The sequence below is a fragment of the Xyrauchen texanus genome, chromosome 2 (assembly GCF_025860055.1).
Source record: "Xyrauchen texanus isolate HMW12.3.18 chromosome 2, RBS_HiC_50CHRs, whole genome shotgun sequence".
In the NCBI taxonomy this organism is placed as follows: Eukaryota; Metazoa; Chordata; class Actinopteri; order Cypriniformes; family Catostomidae; genus Xyrauchen; species Xyrauchen texanus.
This window is the reverse complement of record NC_068277.1, coordinates 20,617,958-20,638,376: the sequence shown is the minus strand read 5'-3', so window position 1 is coordinate 20,638,376 and position 20,419 is coordinate 20,617,958. Positions and strand designations below refer to the sequence as shown.

General features: G+C 40.7%; 1 protein-coding gene across 3 annotated transcripts in view; it reads left to right on the top strand.

Moving 5' to 3' along the window:
• LOC127658405 (neuroligin-2-like) overlaps positions 1 to 20,274 on the top strand; it is a 257,469-nt gene extending 237,195 nt beyond the window's left edge. For all 3 annotated transcript variants that reach the window (XM_052147698.1, XM_052147681.1, XM_052147688.1), the window contains 5 exons: positions 6,923 to 7,108; positions 9,340 to 9,605; positions 14,227 to 14,386; positions 15,055 to 15,421; positions 16,168 to 20,274. In XM_052147698.1, the coding sequence (XP_052003658.1) occupies positions 6,923 to 7,108; positions 9,340 to 9,605; positions 14,227 to 14,386; positions 15,055 to 15,421; positions 16,168 to 16,999 (1,811 nt within the window). In that variant the 3' untranslated portion in view covers positions 17,000 to 20,274. The remainder of the gene's footprint in view (positions 1 to 6,922; positions 7,109 to 9,339; positions 9,606 to 14,226; positions 14,387 to 15,054; positions 15,422 to 16,167) is intronic.
• Positions 20,275 to 20,419: the final 145 nt, after the last annotated feature.

Below are 20,419 nucleotides of genomic sequence, written 5' to 3'. Positions count from 1 at the left end.
AAAACACAGCGTGGGATCACAGGAAGTCATGCAGCCATTAAAGCATGATGCCATCCGGACACACTCGGGGAGGCAGTTATATAGGGTCAATCTGTCGCACTGCTGCACAAAATATGACAGTAATGGACAAAAGTTCAGAGAAGTTAGAGAAAGACAGAGTCGTGATGTTAAGCGAAGGTATAGTTCAACCGCCATCTGTTGAACATAAAAGAGCAAGCATGTTAATTATTAATAATTAACCATCCCCAGTTCCACCCACGGAGTCCTCTGATCTCAAAATAAAATGATTTTATATTCATTATTTGATTCACTGAGTCACAAAAGCTGTCATTTCAGTCAAGGCCTTGTATTTTCATGTGATTCTTGGCAAAGACTGATGCAAAAAAGTCTGTCTGTCCCTTCAGCTTTGAATTTCTAACTGAATTTATGAATGTTAACAACAAACGGGAGCTAAAGGGGCAGAGGAGGTGTAGGGCACCAGCAGCATGTGCGTGAGCTGGAGTACCTAAATTTGGAGACAAACAGAGTGATGACACACAGTTCACTTCAACAGTGAGCACATCTGCTCCTGAGCTGCATGAGCCTGGCAGATTGGGCTTAATTAAGTGCTGATTTTAACTGTGTGTGTGTGTGTGTGTGTGTGTGTGTGTGTGTGTGTGCGTGTGTGCGCGTGTGCGCATGTGCGTGTACATGCATGCATGTGTTTGGGAGGTTTATGAGGAATTCTTTTAGGTTACAAACTGGTAATTACTAGGGTATTATGCTATAAATGTGGTTTATGAGGACACCAACGTTTTGTTTTTGTGTGTGTGTGTTTTTGTGTGTGTGTGTGTGTGTGTGTGTGTGTGTGTGTGTGTGTGTGTGTGTGTGTGTGTGTGTGTGTGTGTGTGTGTGTGTGTGTTTAAATGAACTATCCCTTCACTCTTTTATAAAGCTCTGATACTGCATGCACACACTGTGGCTGCCCCACTGGCATTTAGTGCACCTGTGGAGGTGTGTGCTTGTGTTCCATCATGCAATGTCGGGCTACAAATGCCTCTTGTCACCCCTATTTCACCCCCCATTACCCTGGGCAGGAGGGCCAGTCAAGTGTGTGAGGGCACAGCAAATGAGAGTAAATGGTAGAAGGAGGGAGTGAGAGAGAAATAAAAAGAAAGACCTCAGAACAGAAAAGAAGAAACAAATTTTGGTTTCATTCCCAGCTCAGATCCAACAGAACAATTATAAAGATCTATACACACATCTCTTTGCCTGTGTCCATTAAACAGTTTCTATAGCAGTCTCATCACACCTACTAACACAGTTTTTCATCACCACATATTTGTGTTTTTAAAAAGTAACAATAAAGGACTGCAGAAATACATTACATTACATGTGTTCAGATTAATAGTGGACATTTTTATATAATTCAGAGACAAATTCACTCTTCACTCTTATTTGAGCACATGCAACTGTGTCTTATTTACTTACCACCTGCAATCCATGTGCTAAATGTACTGAAAGAAAGGACTGCACCATCAGTATCTAAATTTTGTCATTGTCATTCTTTAAAAAAAAACATCTCCTTTCTATGTAAATTAGGCTTATTATACACTCACTGAGCACTTTATTAGGAACACATGTACACCTATTTATTCATGCGATTATCTAACCAGCCAATCGTGTGGCAGCAGTGCAGTGCATAAAATCGTGCAGTGCATAAAATCATGCAGAAACAGGTCAGGAGCTTCAGTTAATGTTCTCATCAACTGTTAGAATGGGGGAAAAAATGTGATCTCAGTGATTTTGACCGTGGCATGATTGTTGGTGCCAGATGGGCAGGTTTGAGTATTTCTGTAACTGCTGATCTCCTGGGATTTTCACGCACCACAGTCTCTACAGTTTACTCAGAATGATGCCAAAAACAAAAAACATCCAGTGAACAACAGTTTTGTGGACAGAAACACCTTGTTGATGAGAGAGGTCAACGGAGAACGGCCAGACTGGTTTGTGCTGACAGAAAGGCTAGAGTAACTCAGATAAGCACTCTGTACAACTGTAGAGAGCAGAAGAGCATCTCAGAATGCACAACACATTGAACCTTGAATCAGAAGGGTTACAGAAGCTGAAGACTACGTCTGGCACTATATTAGGACCATTGTGTTCCTAATAAAGTGCTCAATGAGTGTAGGTTGCGCCTTATTCACTCAGCACTATTTTCCTGTCTCAATTAGTGTTCGCAAATAGTGCACAGAATTTTATTGTTTTTATAGCATTATGATTAATAAACAGCATTCTCCATTCTAAATAGCTAATTCAAGTGCCTGATTCACAGCTGTGGAGCAATGTTGTACAGTCCCAGTAAAGTGTGCCAGATCTTAGTAGTCTGTCGCATCCTCCACAAACTTGTGCTCAGAAGCGGCCCACAAGATGGGGAATTGCACTGTGTAACTTGCTTTCAGCACAGATTTTATTTGTGCATTTGTGCCATTTCCTGATTTGCATAATTTCTTTAGTGAGTTAGGTGCTAAAACAACGCAGGCAGTGTGTGCAAAAAGATCAACACTGTCAGTTGGAGCAAAATTCATTATAAGTAAATTCCCCCTCAGCATTGTATGACATCAACATCAGTGCTTTCGTTAATATTATATAAATATTATGACTTTTTTGTATATTCTGTGTACAGTGGCATTGATGTCACACACACACTAATTAACAAGATCAGCCAAATTAAAAAGGAGGCAAGCATGGTATGAGGCAATAAGAGCGTCTGTTTATAGAAAAGCTTGGGCATGTCAGCTGCTTCCCTTTCATTCATGAGCTGAAATATTTGTAATGATGTAATTATTTGTCTTGAAGTGCTCTGTAACAACGCATACCTAAATGGGTTTCTTCCTGAACTCTTACTGAACATAAGTTCATCGACATTTCCAAAGGTACCAGATCAGGTATCAATTTCTAATCAAAAATACATTTCTAGCATCAGTCCTTGAAGTGGCTCACAATCGTTGCCTGTACCTTGTCATCGTCCCCTTCTTCTGAGCAGTCTCATGATCTTGCGTCAGACTGCTACACTACTTAAAATGCAGTTTTTAAAAACATTTTTAACAATATTCTGTTTATTTAATTTTGTTGTGACTTAATTATGTTGTATTGTGTCTTATTTCTGTTTTACTCTGGCTTTTCCATTTGTTTTGGCTTTATTTTCATTGTGTTTTCAGCTTTTATTTGCTTTGCTAGTTTGGTTGTGTTGTGCACCCCTGGACCATTTTAAAGTGGATCCACAAATGTCAAATGCCAGAATAGGTACAATTTAACATTATGATGATATCTAAAATAAATGGTTGTGCTGTATTGCAAATGCAAATGATCTCTTTAAAGCCATTGTAGAAAATGGTCCTCAATGCATTTATGTCTTGAATGGTTTTGAATGATGTTCAACAGGCATTGCGCACACCTACATGCACACACACACACACACACGCACAGTAAAGCTAATCAGAAAAGTGGGCACCGACTCACCGACATGAAACCACATCTTATTTTCCAGGTCCAAATTTCTTCTCAGGATTCTTTTAGAGCCAATTTTACAGCGTCATCTACATACTGACATCAGTGCACACATACACACTCTTCACCAGGATAATGTGGTTGACAGAGCCAAGAAATAATGATAATGAAGATAAATCTAAAGCTGAAGATGTTAGGGGGGGAAATCTCGGTAATGACCATGCCGCTTTTAATGGCTGCTCACAAAGCTCAGGCCAAAAATTTCATTTGGTTATTTTAAGGTTCACAGAGAAGTTTTAAGGCCAACAAACATGCTTGAGCAAGTTTACTGTACTTGCAAACCATTTACCTGCAGTGAGAGATCTACTAAAAGTGACGAATAAAACTTAACAACCACAGCTAATCTAATTTCAGCAACTGACACTCTTTGATGTGACATTTTTGAACAGCCTATTTTATGCTCTTTGAGGAATGATCAAACTATTTGACCAAATTCTGAATATGAACTGAATACAACAAATCTCTAACAGTGTATTGGGCTTATACACTTAAATCACTTAAATTCACTGAAATTGCTGCAATAGTAATACATTGCTATTTATCTTCATTATATAGAGAAAATAATTAGATACTTAATTTGTACTCATTTATGTTGTACATTAATTGTGTGCGTGACTAATGGTTGTAAAACACAGTATGCTTGCTGGGTACAGCTGCAAGCTTGAATAGTTTACATAAAACTCCAGATTTACTGAATGACATGCATTAGTTGTTGATGTTGGACTCACACTGTGACAGCTTCTCTTTCTTTAGATCGTCCTAAAATGAAAACATCTGTCTGTGCTGTCTCTGTATACCGACTCAGAGGAAAATGTTATTGCTCAGAGGTTATGCTTGATAGCTCAAGAAATGTAATTGAGGTCTTATGATTAATTTAGGTATCAATATGTCTCCTGATTAGATATTAGACCTCCTAAATACATTTTAGATCCCCTAAAACTCCTGAAGAGAAATAAAGACAACACAAATGAGACAACTGTTGACAAAAATATTATTATACAGCTATAAAATGAATGTGGATAGCATTGCTCAGATAATTTGATTTTGGACGAATTAAATGAGAAATGAATGAGTTCATATTTAAAGCTTTGACCTTTTTTTTACAGACGTGTCTTGGCATACCTGAGCACAGTTTGAGACATTGTTGAGATCTCATCTGAAACTCTAGAGATGACACATGTGAGATTCCTGGAATAATTTTCTAGGTAAAAAAATATGAGAAGCAGGTTCTCCAAATGCTCTCCATTTAATTTACCTGCTGTCTTGGACAAACAACTGAGATACTGTATTAAAGAAATCTCTTTTCTTTTTTTTTTTTCTTTGACAAAAATGTGTGATTGTACTTGGGTAATTTTGTAAAAGTATTTATTTGTCTACAAGTATGTGTCTGCAATACTCTGTGATACACAAATCTGCATTGTTAACTGTCCCAGCACAACCATAATCTATCCTCTCACATCTCACAGCAACCTCAAAATGTCACACAGTACTTCATAATTTAGGTAGTGTAATATTAGTTCACAGAAACCCAAAAGAATGGTCCTAGATGATAACAGTAAGAGATAACATTTATGTGTTTCATAAAGTGGAGACTGGGTCTAGTTTTGACATACTAAATTAGTAACTATACGGTTTTATGTTAAAGTTCCAATTACACAAACGTGTTTTTTTCTAGCAACTGTTTTGTATGATGATTTTAAACACCTAGGCAAGGCAAGGCAGGTTTATTTATATAGCACATTTCATACACAATGGCAATTCAAAGTGCTTTACATAAAAACGATAAAGAAAATACAAGATACGTGAAAGAATACATTTTAAAACCAATGAAGAACAAGAAATAAGAATAAAAGTAATGTTATATATATATATATATATATATACACATTATTAAAATGATTAAAAAAGAGAAAGAATACTGAAATAAAATGCTGCAGTGTAATCAGTGTAGCACAGTGCTCAGTTAATAAATGTACAGCTAAACAGATGCGTTCCCTATCTGTCACTCACTCGATGTTGGATTGATGTAGTGACACTAGGGGTCACTGCTGGGAGCCCCAATAAAATTTGGCAAATGGAATTTGCATGCCACTCCCCCTGACATACGGGTGTAAAAGGAGCTGGTATGCAACCACTCATTCAGATTTTCTGTTCAGAGCCGAGTTGTGTCAATGTATTCCACTGCCAATCCATTCGCATCTGTAAGAAAGCAACTGTCTCACGCAGCTGTTAGATTCTATGACACATCACAGCGGTTTCTCCCGTCTCGCACAGATACGTTTGGAGAACGCCCCTGGGCACTTTGGCAGCATGCGTTGAACGCTAAAAGAGCATATATTTTCTCTAAAATAGTACATATTCTCTAAAAGAGAGGGCACTGATGGAAAGCATCTTTTTAAGCTATGTGCAGTTCCAGATTGAATCCTCCTGATATTTGAACTCAACAGCCAAACAAACACACCCCTCCCTTCAGTGTTCTTTCAGAAGCACTCTAATTTTTTTTTAATTAAAAAAATTAAATTTTATCTCAACAACCTCTCTCTTCTTCTTATCTTTATGTTTTGTTCTGTCTCATGAAACCTCTCACCTCTATTTTAACATCAATGTGTACAGCAGTTGTTTTATTAAGTCTTTCTCTAAGTCCAGTATGTTGCAGACCTGTGTTTCATAGAGCTGTCTTCAGAATGCAGTTTAGATGCTGGATTTTATGCCCCAGTTGCAACAATAAAATTCAAGAGAGCGGAGACAAAAATCTAAAGATTGATCTCAATTTGATCAGCAAGATATTGTTGAGAAATTATTAAGCAAGACATTTTAAGACAATATTGAATGAGTTTGGTAGCTTGGCAGCTCTTCTGGATTTTCTCAGTCTTTTCCTTTCTCTCTTCTTCTCCTCTTTAACATGCATACATTCTGCTCTCAGTGTCAAGAAATTCCCTTCTGTTTGATATATTAATTTATTTGCTCAGACCAGGGGTGATTCTATTGGATAACAGCCTTAGGGTTCAGCCTTCATGCTCTTGAGAAATATGTTGGTCAAGGGTAAATTTCTAGATGCAAGAAATTGCTGGTGCAATTGCATTGCCTGTCTGACGATTTATGCATACATTTTGTTATTACATGGTATTACATTGCTAGGGGCCTAATATGAAAGACAGCGATGGCCCCAAATTAGGTTCTAGAATCACCTACATCATCTGTATGGTTTAGACTGCTAAATATTTGCCAAAGAGATGCAAAGATTGCACATAATACACTTTCCATTAACTAATCTGTCTCTTGTTATCTTTCTTTTCCTCTAAACCAACCTTCCTCTTCCCTACCCTGCACTTTTCTTTAACCTACCCTCCCTTTTTGGTCTTCTCAACTGCAGGTTTCCTTAGCACAGGAGATCAGTCTGCTAAAGGAAACTATGGTCTGTTGGATCAAATCCAGGCACTGCGTTGGCTGAATGAGAATATTGGACACTTCGGTGGTGACCCTGAGCGAATCACTGTCTTTGGTTCTGGGGCTGGAGCGTCATGTGTCAACCTTCTCATCCTGTCGCACCACTCTGAGGGTAAGAAAGGTTTGTGTGTGTGTGTGTGTGTGTGTGAGCGTGTATTTATCACTTTGTGGGGACCAAATGTCCCCATATGGATAGTAAAACCCGAAAGTTTTGACCTTGTGGGGACATTTTGTCGGTCCCCATGAGGAAAACAGCTTATAAATCACACTAAATGATGTTTTTTGAAAATGTAAAAATGCAGAATGTTTTCTGTGAGGGTTAGGTTTAGGGGTAGGGTTAGGTTTAGGGGATAGAATATAAAGTTTGTACAGTATAAAAACCATTATGTCTATGGAAAGTCCCCATAAAACATGGAAACACAACATGTGTGTGTGTGTGTGTGTGTGTGTGTGTGTGTGTGTGTGTGTGTGTGTGTGTGTGTGTGTGTGTGTGTGTGTGTGTTTAACAAACTAATAGAGTCTCTGCACATGCTTCCATTTCATTTTTAATGGTGTTTAGGTGTCGTGTGTTTACAATTACCTCACCAAGTGTCTTAGCATCCTGTCTAACTTTTGTTCTCTGAATTCCTTGTCAAAAGTCCATCTTCACTCCCACCATCTTCATCATCACTGTCATCCTCACCTAACGTCAGTCCTGCAGCCCTCAGCTGTCAATCATGTCAGGTAAGCCATGACAAACGTTATCACTGGAGACAAAGACCATGTCATTTCAGCCCACATCAATGCCCTGTATGAAATCCATCCCAACAAAAACAGGAAGGATAAACAAATAAAGAGCCTGTGAAATCACTTGATTTCCAATTGAAGATTTAAGATGATGCTGGACATATGAAAAGGCTCCTCCATTTCTTAAAATAGCATATAGGCTTTAGCAACATCACAGCCATGAACCGTGATTTGCTACTTGCTAGTCAGTTGCAGATGGGATTGTGTGGGTGGGTGTGCAATTAGAAATACAGACGGTGTGAGAGAAAAGAATGTAGTGTTAGCAGAGACAAAGCTACAATAGCTACATATTGATTTCCCTGGGAAATCAGGTAACATGGTCTTCAATAATTAAAAAGACAAAGAGAGAGAGAGAAAAGTGGGCAGAACAAGGAAAAGAAGAGCCCTTCAGAAATGTTTCTACACTTCAGTTAAGAATAAGAAGAAAAGTGAAAAGTAAAGTTTTTGTTATAGAAACGCTAGAGCACTAGAGCTTGTATTTCAATGCAAGATGGCATTAGCACCATATTACCTCTATAATTACTGAATAATGTTGTTCGAGCATTAGTTCAGCATCAGAGAAAACATCATTCTTTTTCAGACATGTTTTTCCATTGATGCGACTTCAGCTGGCAGTTTGTAGAGTTGCACAGAAACTGACATGATAACACTCCCAGTAATTCCATCCCATTTACAAATCACAGTTGTCTTACATTTCAATGTTACCTCTGTGTACACAAAGTATGTTTAATATACAACATACATACCATTAAAATAACCATAGCTACCTCATCAAATGTAGCATCAATGTAGCTTATTTAAATGAATGGAAATAGAAAATTTTAAAATATCAATGAAAGTTTTAATTCCGAATACTTTTTTTATTTTGAACAAAAAGCTAAACCTGTGTACAAGTCCCAAAACATAGTACACTGCCTATTTTTAATTAAATTATGCTATGTACAGTTTTGTGACCAGAAAGGAATAACTAAGGTGTGTGGAGTGATGGCTGCTGGAAATGGTGCCTGTCTAGATTTGATCAAAAATGACTTTTTTCAAATAGTGATGTGCTCTTTCTTACATCAGTAAAATTTCAGTAGTTAACATTCATTTGGAAATTCAACTTTGTACATTCTGACATTGCAGGAATAGCAGTGTAGTGCCGATGCACAATCTTCAATCTCTGCTACTAGGTTTCACCGCTAGGTGGTACAATTTCCAACCACATTTTAACCACTGAAGATCACTTTTAGAGGCGAATTTGCAAAGTAAAATATTATGGACGAAATAACCTGTTGAATAACAAAGATGAAATCTTTAAAAAATAAAATATTCTTTGGAAGGTAATTGTTAAATATTTAATTACTTTATTATTTATTGAAATATTCACTACTTAAATATACAAAAAATCACCGTTAATGCAACGCATTTACTTTTCATTTTAGCTTGCTTTTTTGTTTCAAAGACATTTTTCATTAATATACTTCCATAGGTGTGGCAAAAGTAAATTTTGTACCCTGGTGAAGTAAATTCGTTTTCTCATAGTTAACAGCTTTGTGTCACTCCCTCCCAACCCAGGGCTGTTTCAGAGAGCCATAGCTCAGAGTGGTTCAGCCATCTCTAGCTGGTCCATTAACTATCAGCCCTTGAAGTACACCAAGATTCTGGCCCGTAAAGTGGGATGCACGTATGGGGAGACTGCGGACCTTGTGGACTGTCTTCGCAGGAAAAACTTCAGAGACCTGGTGGATCAGGACATCCAGCCGGCCCGCTACCACATTGCGTTTGGACCTGTGGTGGACGGAGACGTTGTGCCAGATGACCCTGAGATCCTCATGCAGCAGGTGATCATAAATTTAAATTTAATTTGTGAATACAGTTTCAAAGAATTCAACCATTCAGTCTATCAAGGACTTTCCATGGTGAATTGCCACTTCCCAAGACAAGGATTACGCCCGTTTCACACATACTCCGTGTGCAGTGCGTATGCGTATGCGGTGCGTATAAGGTACAGGAGCAGCACGCGCTATAGTGCTTTCACATATGCTGCGTTTGCAGTGCGCTACAGATACTGTGTGCCACAAAATCAAAAATGTTTAAGGAATTTTGAATTTTAAATCCAAACGTTAACTTTGAGATTGTTTAAGGCATTGAAACAGTTTTAATTAATTTTAATCATTGTGATTCTTTGTTTTACATGTAGTTTGAGTTGTTGACAGAAGAAAAGCTATCACGCTATATCTGTTGCTAAGAAGGAGAAGAATGAGACGCATTTGGGTTCACTCTGTCTTTTTTAGGGTAAAGAAATCATATATGATGGCATTTTGCAACTTTTGGGACTATAATCATACTTTTTTGTTTTTCTTGACCCTGTAATTTAGTAACTGTAGAACAGATTAACTGAAATGATGCGTATATGATGAAATTATTACAGTTTCTTGTCAATCTATGTCTATTTTAATGTGAAAAATAGACTCGGTCCGTAAACGATCGCTTCACTTCTGTATACGCACCACAACTGATTGACGGATTGACGGACTGCATCCGCGTGCAGTGTAAAAGTTCTAACCTGTTAACGTGGGTACAGAAAAAAATACGCACTGCATACGCACCGCATACGCACTGCAAACGGAGTATGTGTGAAACGGGCGTTAGGCTTAAACCTTTACACCACCGTTTTGACCAAAGGTCTATCTTTTTAGATAAAATTTGTTTAAAGCTTAATCAAACATAAATTATTGAAGGTATACTTCATTAAAATGACACTGCTACAAATTAATGCTCTTAACATACAGAATGAGATTATATACAGTCTACATCTACAACTCCCTTGGCTACGCCACTGGTCTGTATACGTTTTAGTGTTTAAATTCTTTCATATGACAAATGTTATTGTCCTTTTGGCCGCTTCAAAGTTTGGTGCTTCTTTAAAATACTGGATGTATGCATTGTTTTGCCACCTGTCCATTTTGGTAAAATAGTTCCATGGCATGTTTATTCCTGTTTTATTGTCATGTGATCTTGTCATGTGTTTCCCATGTTCTCGACATTGTGTCGAATGAAGTGACACAAGGGGTCTTCCTGGGTGCCAAACGTACCTCTGAACCTGAGAAAAGGCCAATGTCAAGTTGGCAGATAAAATTTGCATGCCCCGCCCCAGACATACGGGTATAATGAAGCGGGGCAGCGAGTGTCAGTCAGAATATTTCTTCAGAGCCGGACGGTTGTGCAACCACTGTTTAACTCACCTCTACTGGCAATAAGCACTGCTGTTGGATCTGCGGCACGTTTCCAGCTGGCGTTCTCTCTCTCTCTGCATGCTGTGCAGTCTACGCCCCTGGGTGCTTCGACAGCGCTTTCATTGTCGTGCTGCAGGAACTGCGCTCTGCCACCGACCTCACTCTCAGAGCCACGAAGGTCACAGCGCAGGCACTCGGGCGGTCGATGGCCACCCTCGTGGTCTAGGAGCGTCACCTCTGGCTGAACATGGTCGAGATGCGCAACGTTGACAAGGCACGCTTTCTCAACGCCCCTGTATCCCAGCTTGGCCTCTTCGGCGACACCGTCGATGACTTCGCCCAGCAGTTTTTGCCGGTGAAGAAGCAGATGGCACATCTTGCCGCGTCGCCACCAAACCAGTGCCTAAACCACAGGTAGCGGTTCCCCTGCGGCTAAACAACAGGTAGCTCCGCCTCAACCTGGGCCCAGCTCTCTGCCCCAGCGTCGACCACCTCGCAGGCGGCGTACGCCCCCTATCTCCAGGACCTCTTCTAGGACCAGGAAAGCTCAGAAGCGCTCCTGAGACGGGCGACCCAGGCAGTCAGACGTTCGCTCCGGAGCTGGTACCAAGACCACTCCGTCCCCCGGTGGAGGGCCGGGAGGAGAATCCTTGTTTCATTTGCCGCACCGCCTTCGGGCTGCGGCACCCACATTCTCAATAAAGAGCGATTTCCTCAGAGATAGATCTCTTTGCATCCCAAGACAACTCCCACTGCCCGCTCTGGTACTCTCTGACAGGAGCTCCTCTTGGGACAGACGCGCTGGCACACAGCTGGTCCCGGGGGCTGCATAAGTACGCATTTCCCCCAGTGAGCCTTCTTACACCTGTGCTGTGCAAGATCAGGGACGATGAGGAACAGGTCATCCTGGTGGCCCCTTACTGGCCCACCCGGGCCTGGTTCTCGGAAATTATGCTCCTCGTGACAGCACTTCCCTGGAAAATTCCCTTGAGGAAGGACCTTCTTTCTCAGGGACGGGGCACCCTCTGGCACCGGCACCCAGACCTCTGGAACCTCCACGTCTGGCCCCTGGATGGGATGTGGAAGATCTAGTGGACCACCTGCAGTCGTAGACATGATCGAGCCAGAGCTCCATCCACCAGGCAACTTTACGCCCTAAAGTGGCACTTGTTTGCGAATTGGTGTTCTTCTCGAGCTGAAGACCTACAGAGGTGCACAGTTTGGTCAGTGCCTTCATTCCTGCAGGAGAGGCTTCATTCCTGCAGGAGAGACTGTCTCCCTCCACCTGCTATCGCAGCCCACCACGACGCAGTAGATGGCAAGTCCCTAGGTAAGCACGACTTGATTATCAGGTTCCTGAAAGGCTCCCGGAGACTGAACCCTCCCCAGCCTAGCCTGTTCCCCTCCTGGGATCTCTCTGTGTTCCTCTCGGGCCTTCAGAGACCCCCCTTCAAGGTGCTTGATTCAGTTGAGCTCAAGGCCCTCTCGCTGAAGACGGCCCTCCTGATCGCGTTAGCCTCCATCAAGAGGGTTGGGGACCTGCATGCGTTCTTTGTCAGCGACACCTGCCTGGAGTTCGGTCCGGCACATTCTCACGTTATCCTAAGGCCGCGACCGGGCTACGTGCCCAAGGTTACTACGACCCCCTTCAGGAACCAGGTCGTGAGCCTGCAAGCAAGCTGCCCCGGGAGGAGGCAGACCCAGCCTTCTCGTTGCTGTGTCCGGTATGTGCTTTGCGTATCTATTTGGACGGCACGCAGAGCTCTAGATGTTCCAAGCAGCTCTTTGTCTGCTTCGGCGGATGGCGGAAAGGGAACGCCGTCTCCAAACAGAGGTTAGCTCACTGGGTTGTTGATGTTATTTCCATAGCTTATCCCACCCAGGCCGTGCCCGCCCCCTTGCGAGTTCGAGCACACTCTACGAGAAGTGTGGCATCCTCGTTGGCACTAGCCCATGGCACCTCCTTAGCAGACATCTGCAGAGCAGTGGGCTGGGCAACACCCAATACCTTTGCCAGATTTTATAATCTCAGGGTTGAGTCATTCTCGTCCCAGGTTTTGTCAGGTCCGAGCCAGTAGAACTCGGTCTTCAACCCTTAGGGGTGCAGGGAACCTAAGGTCTGTATGTGACACCTCTTTGGGGGCGTTGGGGAGGGCTACGTGCAGCCGACACAGTTGCCTTCAGCACGCAGTAGCCTGCTTGCACCTGTCTCGGCAGTTCACGTAACACAGTCAGTAGGTGGTGTTTTTATATGGGACCCCTTGTGTCACGTCATTCGAGATGTTGTGTCCCTCCTGCCACAGCACTAGACCTACTACTGTAAACGGCCGTACCTTATTTTCGGCTCCTCAGTGCAAGACGTTGTGTCCCTCCTGCCACAGCACTAGACCTACCACTGTAAACGGCGTACCTTATTTTCGGCTCCTCAGTGCACTCTCTCCCCTCTTCCCTTTATACCTATATGTCCGGGGTGGGGCATGCAAATTCTGTCTGCCAACTTGACATTGGCCTTTTCTCAGGTTCAGCGGTACGTTTGGCATCCCAGGAAGACCCCTTGTGTCACTTAATTCGACACAACGTCTCGTACCTTCCCTCAGGGAACGGAGGTTACAACAGTAACCATGAAGTTCTTGTGTCTTGTCCCCAGTGGTCACTGTTTCATTAGCTTGTTAGCTAATAGTCTTGATATCTTGTTTAGAGATTATAAGAATGTATGTATTGTCAATAAGACAATAGACATAGAGTATAGATGTGTTATACTAAAATATGTGGATTATGGACAATACATAAATTCTTATAATCTCTAAACAACATAACGAGACTGCTAACAAGCTATATGTACACAGTAATAGTAATCTTCCATACCAAACTAATTCATTCAACATACTCAGAAGTAACTCTCAAAAGTTGTGAGTATGCTGTACTATATTAATTTGTCAAAATAATTTAATTTGTGTAAGGAAATGCAATCATTATTTCACTTTTTCACTATTTACACAAAACACTAAATATAGTACACACTGAATACAAGGTTTTGCTTTAAAAACATCCAGTTCTACAGCTCCAAATGTTTTGCGCATGCACATTAAAACATCCACTACGTCACATGCATCCATTACATAGTAGATTTAGTCACCGCTCTTTGCAGTGAGGACTACTTGGTTGCTCTGACAGATTATATATAGTTTCGCAAAAATAATTGATACATGCTTGCTTTCTTCACTAGGGGGAGTTCTTGAACTATGACCTGCTTATTGGTGTAAATCAAGGTGAGGGGCTGAAATTTGTGGATGATGGGGGCTCTGAGAGTGAAGAGGGGATTTCAGCGGCAGCATTTGACTACACCATCTCTAATTTTGTTGACAACCTCTATGGATACCCTGAAGGTAAGCAATTGAGTACCAAATCATTTTTAAATACTGTCTATCTGTCTTATATTTCTCATGAATAAAAGATATATGCACACATACTTTATATGAAATTGTGTGATGTACAGAATAAAAAAGAAAGCATGACATTAGAGACCCTGATTTAGTTGTGCAGTACAGTCTAGTATCGGTCTAATTTATATACCTGTATTTATTTTGCCAAGGAAAGTTTAGTTGGGAAAACACCACGCTGGCTTAGATTTACAGTAGGAGCAAAACAGGGTACAACAATGCAATTGATGCTGCTATTTTACTTCATATCCTGTTTTCAGTCTGTTGATTAGGTGCTATTATGATTTGTTCCACTAGAGGGCGCTAAAAGGCAAGCTATGACGGTCATCATTTGTGAATTGAATGCTGTTTTTTTATTGTAGCCTACCATACATTAAGCCTTGGAGATTTTGGTATTTTACAATCAAGGGACCAAATATATTTTTCTAACATAGAGCATTTATCTGTGGACATTTGTATAATTGTTTAACAGACACACATACATGCACACTCTCATGCACAAATACATATTTAATTTTCTTAAGTTTATTTGACTTGTTGCCAAATGCTCTGTCACTTAAATGCAATATCTGCTCTCTCACTTCCACCTCCATTCTCTTGTCTACCTTTTTTAGGTAAAGACATCCTGAGGGAGACTATTAAATTCATGTACACAGATTGGGCAGACAGAGACAATGGAGAAATGCGGCGGAAGACTCTCCTCGCATTATTCACTGATCATCAGTGGGTGGCTCCAGCAGTCGCTACTGCCAAGCTTCATGCGGAGTACCAGTCTCCTGTTTACTTCTACACATTCTATCACCACTGCCAAACAGAAACACGACCTGAATGGGCAGATGCGGCACACGGAGACGAGATTCCATATGTGTTTGGTGTACCTATGATTGGAGCAACTGACCTCTTCCCTTGCAACTTTTCCAAAAATGATGTCATGCTTAGTGCTGTGGTTATGACCTACTGGACCAACTTTGCCAAGACCGGGTAGGTCTGTTTGTGCAAAAAGAGCCAAAAGTTGAGTGGGTGGGGGGGTTCGCTGTCCTTTTCTGTATATTGCGGCGCCGTTTTGTGGTCCGTTCTGCATAACGCGGCTGCTTATTTTAGCTTATCGTGGCCTATTCGGCCCGTTTCGCGGCCGACCCACCGGGAAAATGCCCGGTATGCCAGATTATCAGTCCAGCCCTGGAAACAAGTGAGATTACTAAAGTTTTTTCTAAAGAGAAAAATCTGAGAAACAGAAGACTATAGCTGTGTTCTCAATGAATGATTTTGGCTGTAATTTTTCCATCTGAGACAAATTTTACGGATCATAAAAGAGTTCTCTTGTCGTTATCTTTGATCGCTTAGTGGTTCACATTCACCAGAGGCTGATGTGATGAATCTTATCCTCTGACGTGGTTCTGTCGTAGTCATGTAGTGTGACTGGTCCTACGACGGCCAGATGAGACTCAACACCAAGTCACCGCTGTCAATCGGGATTATTGGGACCAAAGACTTGACACACAGTCTGACATAATGTCTCACAGTGTGACATGGCTTTTTCCCAAGATTTCACTGGGATCGTATCGTACAGTCAAACAAGCAATCGTAAAGGGACGTACAAATCATAGTGAACACCCAGCTTTAAGAAAATTCTCGATTTGCTCTCAATTTAATCATATTTTCTGTCTAAGATATAGGAGATATCAAAGAGATCTAATTTTTTATTTTTCTTTGGTTCTTTTCTGCAGGGATCCAAACTTGCCTGTTCCTCAGGACACCAAGTTCATCCACACAAAGCCCAATCGCTTTGAGGAAGTGATCTGGACAAAGTTCAACTCTAAGGACAAGCAGTATCTGCACATTGGCCTTAAGCCTCGCATCCGTGACAACTACCGAGCAAACAAAGTTGCCTTCTGGCTGGAACTTGTTCCTCACCTCCACAACCTCCACGAGGAGTTCCCAAGCCCCACCACAACCCGGCTGCCTCCAGGGACAGCTCGTACCCCACACTGGAAGGTCCAAGGACCCCGCACAACACGTCAACCTTTCCCTACCTTCCCTTCAGAAACAGAGCCAGATGGCTCAGAGCAGCCAAGATTTTCACCTTTCCCAAGCGAAACCAGGGACTACTCCACTGAACTAAGCGCGACAGTAGCAATTGGCGCATCACTCCTGTTCCTGAACATCCTGGCCTTCGCCGCTCTTTACTACAAACGTGATAAACGGCATGAGATGCGAAGGCATCGGTTGTCCCCGCAACGAGGCGTAACGACTAATGACTTAGCACACAGCCAGGAGGAGGAGATCATGTCCCTGCAAATGAAGCACTCGGAGCACGACGCACACCATGACATGGAGCCGTTGCGACCGCATGATATTCTACGACCCGCATGCCCACCCGACTACACGTTGGCCCTAAGGCGGGCCCCTGACGATGTGCCACTCATGACCCCCAATACCATCACCATGATCCCTAGTACCATCACCGGCATGCAACCGTTGCATGCCTTCAACACCTTTCCCACAACCATAGGCCACAACAACACCCTCCCCCACCCACACTCCACCACCCGTGTATAGTACCATCCCCAAGACGAGAGGACAAGCTCTCACACATATCCAGTTTTCTCTCTCTGTCCACCTTTCGAGCTCTTTAACCTAAAAAGCTCTTGGCTTCAGTACCAAGGTAGCAACAGTACATCTTGTTGGTGTTCTCATAGACAAAAATCAGAGAATTGCTAAGCGTTGTACACACTAGAGGAGCTTTGTTTACTAACTCTACAGTGAGCAACAAGTTTGGCTGGCGGTGACTAATCCCCTTACCGGATTTCTGCTTGCTGTTTATTTTTTAACAATGTCCTTAAATAAATGAGGCAGTGACTGGTTGATAATTGACTAAGGTCATCTGATGTCATGAGTGGAAATTAGAACTTTTTCCCACTTTTTTCTCTCGCTAAAGTGGCAGAGTGCAGATCTGTGCATCTCTTTATCTACTTTAACTCGTCCATTTCTTTGTTATTCCATTACATTGTTGTCACTACCAAATTATTTATCTTCCCTGTGAGCACTGTTTGAATGTGATCTGTAAACTTGGATTCTGTTTACACAAATTGTAGGAAGACAAAACATGGATATGTTGTTTTAAACCTGCAGTCTTGTGACAAGAATTAAATCATACCTTGTAATAAGAGACAGAGAGAATAAGTGAAAATGAGAACCTCTGACAAAAGTGCCAACCTAATCTCTCTCTATCTATCTCTCTCTCTCTCCCTCTCCATGTCATTTTATCACACATTTGATTGGCTATGTGTTATTTCTTAGAAAGATTTTTGTATGTATAGATATATAGACAAATATATAAAAGAATGAAATATATATTTACATGGTTTGCCTGGTAGGATCTATGCATGAAATATTTTTAAAGCAACAAATATGACATCATAGTTGTGAGAGCTATCAGTCGACCAATGGCAGTGGTAGTGATGCACATGTAATGTACTAGTGAACTACCAGAGCGATCTTTGATGATCAGGTCAGTTTATTGTCAGATACTTAGAAACCACAAATGGCAAATGCACATGTAGCTTTTTTACATCTCTCTCTCTCTCTCTCTCTCTCTCTCTCTCTCTCTCTATATATTTGCTCTTTGTTGAACACCATTATTTGATATTCGAAGGCCCAAATAATAAGCAGCTTTTGTGTACACATGGTAAATGTCTTTTCTAGCTAGTGTGTCTCTTGCCATCTGTGTTAACATGAGTGTGTGAATTAAGCTGTATGTCAACAGTCTTTTGCAATAGTATGTGTCAGAGAGAGAGAGAGGTACAAGAGAAAGTCAATGACTCCACCAGCTGCTTATTGTAAAAATTCCCTTGTTATTTATCTCTTTCTCTGGCCCCCCTCTCATTCATACTGTTACAACCTAGATATATGCCATTGTACATGTAAAATTGTTTGTATGGGGTTCTGTAAGTCCATTGTGAGAGGCTGGAAGATTATAAGCACCTCATATATTTCAGTTTGAGGTGTTTGACCACATTTCTCCATATCACACATCTGTCTGCATGGAAAACCTGACTTTCTGGTTTACGACAAGCACAGCAAAGAGAAAGTCAGGGATTGTGGTTAAACAGTTTCTAGTTAAATTTCTTCCAATCAAAATCACCAGACAAAACATTAACTATGTGATTAACATGATCACTTCTCTTCATGCCTGGTTTGTCTCACTTTTATGTCTCTGCTATGTGTAACGGTAGGATGAGGGTGTGTCAGGAAATGTGTGTCTCGCTATCGGTTCAGCTGTCTGAGATATCCAGAACATTTCTCTGTCATACACAGAACCAATATGATGGAGCAAAAACTTAGCCACTATGCTGCACAATATACTATAACATGAAGAAACTATTTGCATTGCTGAGCAAGTATACTGGAGGTTCAGTATGCCATGCAAAGTGAACATTTTCTGCAGTAATGGACTAAAAACTCAGTGGAGCAACAATAAACAAGGGGGAAGACTGCACAAACAACAGCTACTATGATAAATTTGTTTTGAGGTCTGAGAGTATAGTTTGAACCTGTGGATATGTATCATTTGTGGACTTTTATGTGGTTGTAGGTATAACTGACCTCCATTTTAAACAAGCTGAGGACTTGATTATAGCTGCGTACAAAAAACAGCCTCAGTTCTAATAATCAATACTGATTTAAGGGATGAGTTCAGGATGTTTTGTTATTTTTCTTGCTTGTTTTTGTACACTCAGCCACTAGAGTGTGATGTTGTGGTGCATACAGAATAAAGACTCGACATCCATAATGAGCCATTCATTGGGTCTTCAGTAGGCGTACAGTGAGAGAAAGAACCATTGAATTTAACTGTACATTTTTAGTGTAAGAACATAACAGCAGAAAATATTTGTAAATGTTGAGTTACCTGTTTGTTTGATGTTTTGTTTTTGTTTTATTTTATTTTTTTCTGGTCAAATGAAATATGAAATACTTTGTGATCAGGACAACAGGTGCAAGTTGTAATTCTGCCACCAGCAAAATTGACAAATCTCATTCACAAGAGGTTAAATTCTCTTTCTGCTGCTTCATTTAGTTTTGGATCTGTGGATGGAGATGATTTATTGCTCTTGCATTTAAGCATAAAAATATCATGTAGCATATCTATGTCACTTGAATCATCACAGCTAGTCATATTTCTGCACAAGTATGATTAACCGGAATTTCAGATACAGTATAAAACCTGCTAGTTCTTATAAAATGTTTGATATGGAGATGGACAATGACCTATATTTTATTTAGGCAGAGGAAACACTAGAAACTATGGTAGATATGAGAAGTATCTTTGCTGACATGAACTCACTGTAGCATTAAATTCTTACCAAAAGACACTAGACGCCTTTGTGAAATAACTAATATTATGTATAACTAATAAATAACTATAAATAAAATGAATAAATGTATACATTTATGGTCACATTTTACACTACACAAGTACATTTAATACATTTTGAATGAATTTGTGAAATAATGGCATAATAAAGATGGAATTAAGAGTGCAAGAGGATCTCAGTATGTCTGGCGGTTTAAAGATAACCGAATAAATGAAGCACATGTTTTGAAAATAGAAAATACAATTTGACTGTGACCTAAAGCAAATTTACACCTGTTGCCCTGTTTTACTCTATGTTCAGAATCAGAAAGCCACACTTTAGATGAAGAATAAACATGTTAATAAATGATTTTTAAAAAGAAAAGGTAAAAATATATGAATAAGGTGATTTCTCTTAATTTAGAAATTATAATACACTGTATACTGTGACTCTGATCTGGGGAATATTAAAGAAATTCATAGCCAGACATCAGACTCTGTTTCCTTTTAATCAAGCTACAATTCATCTAAATCACTCATTCAATAAGTAATACAAGTACATATTAACTGCAAGTGTAACTTCATGTCTTACCTGAAGTGTTTTCAAACAATAACCTTAGAAAATG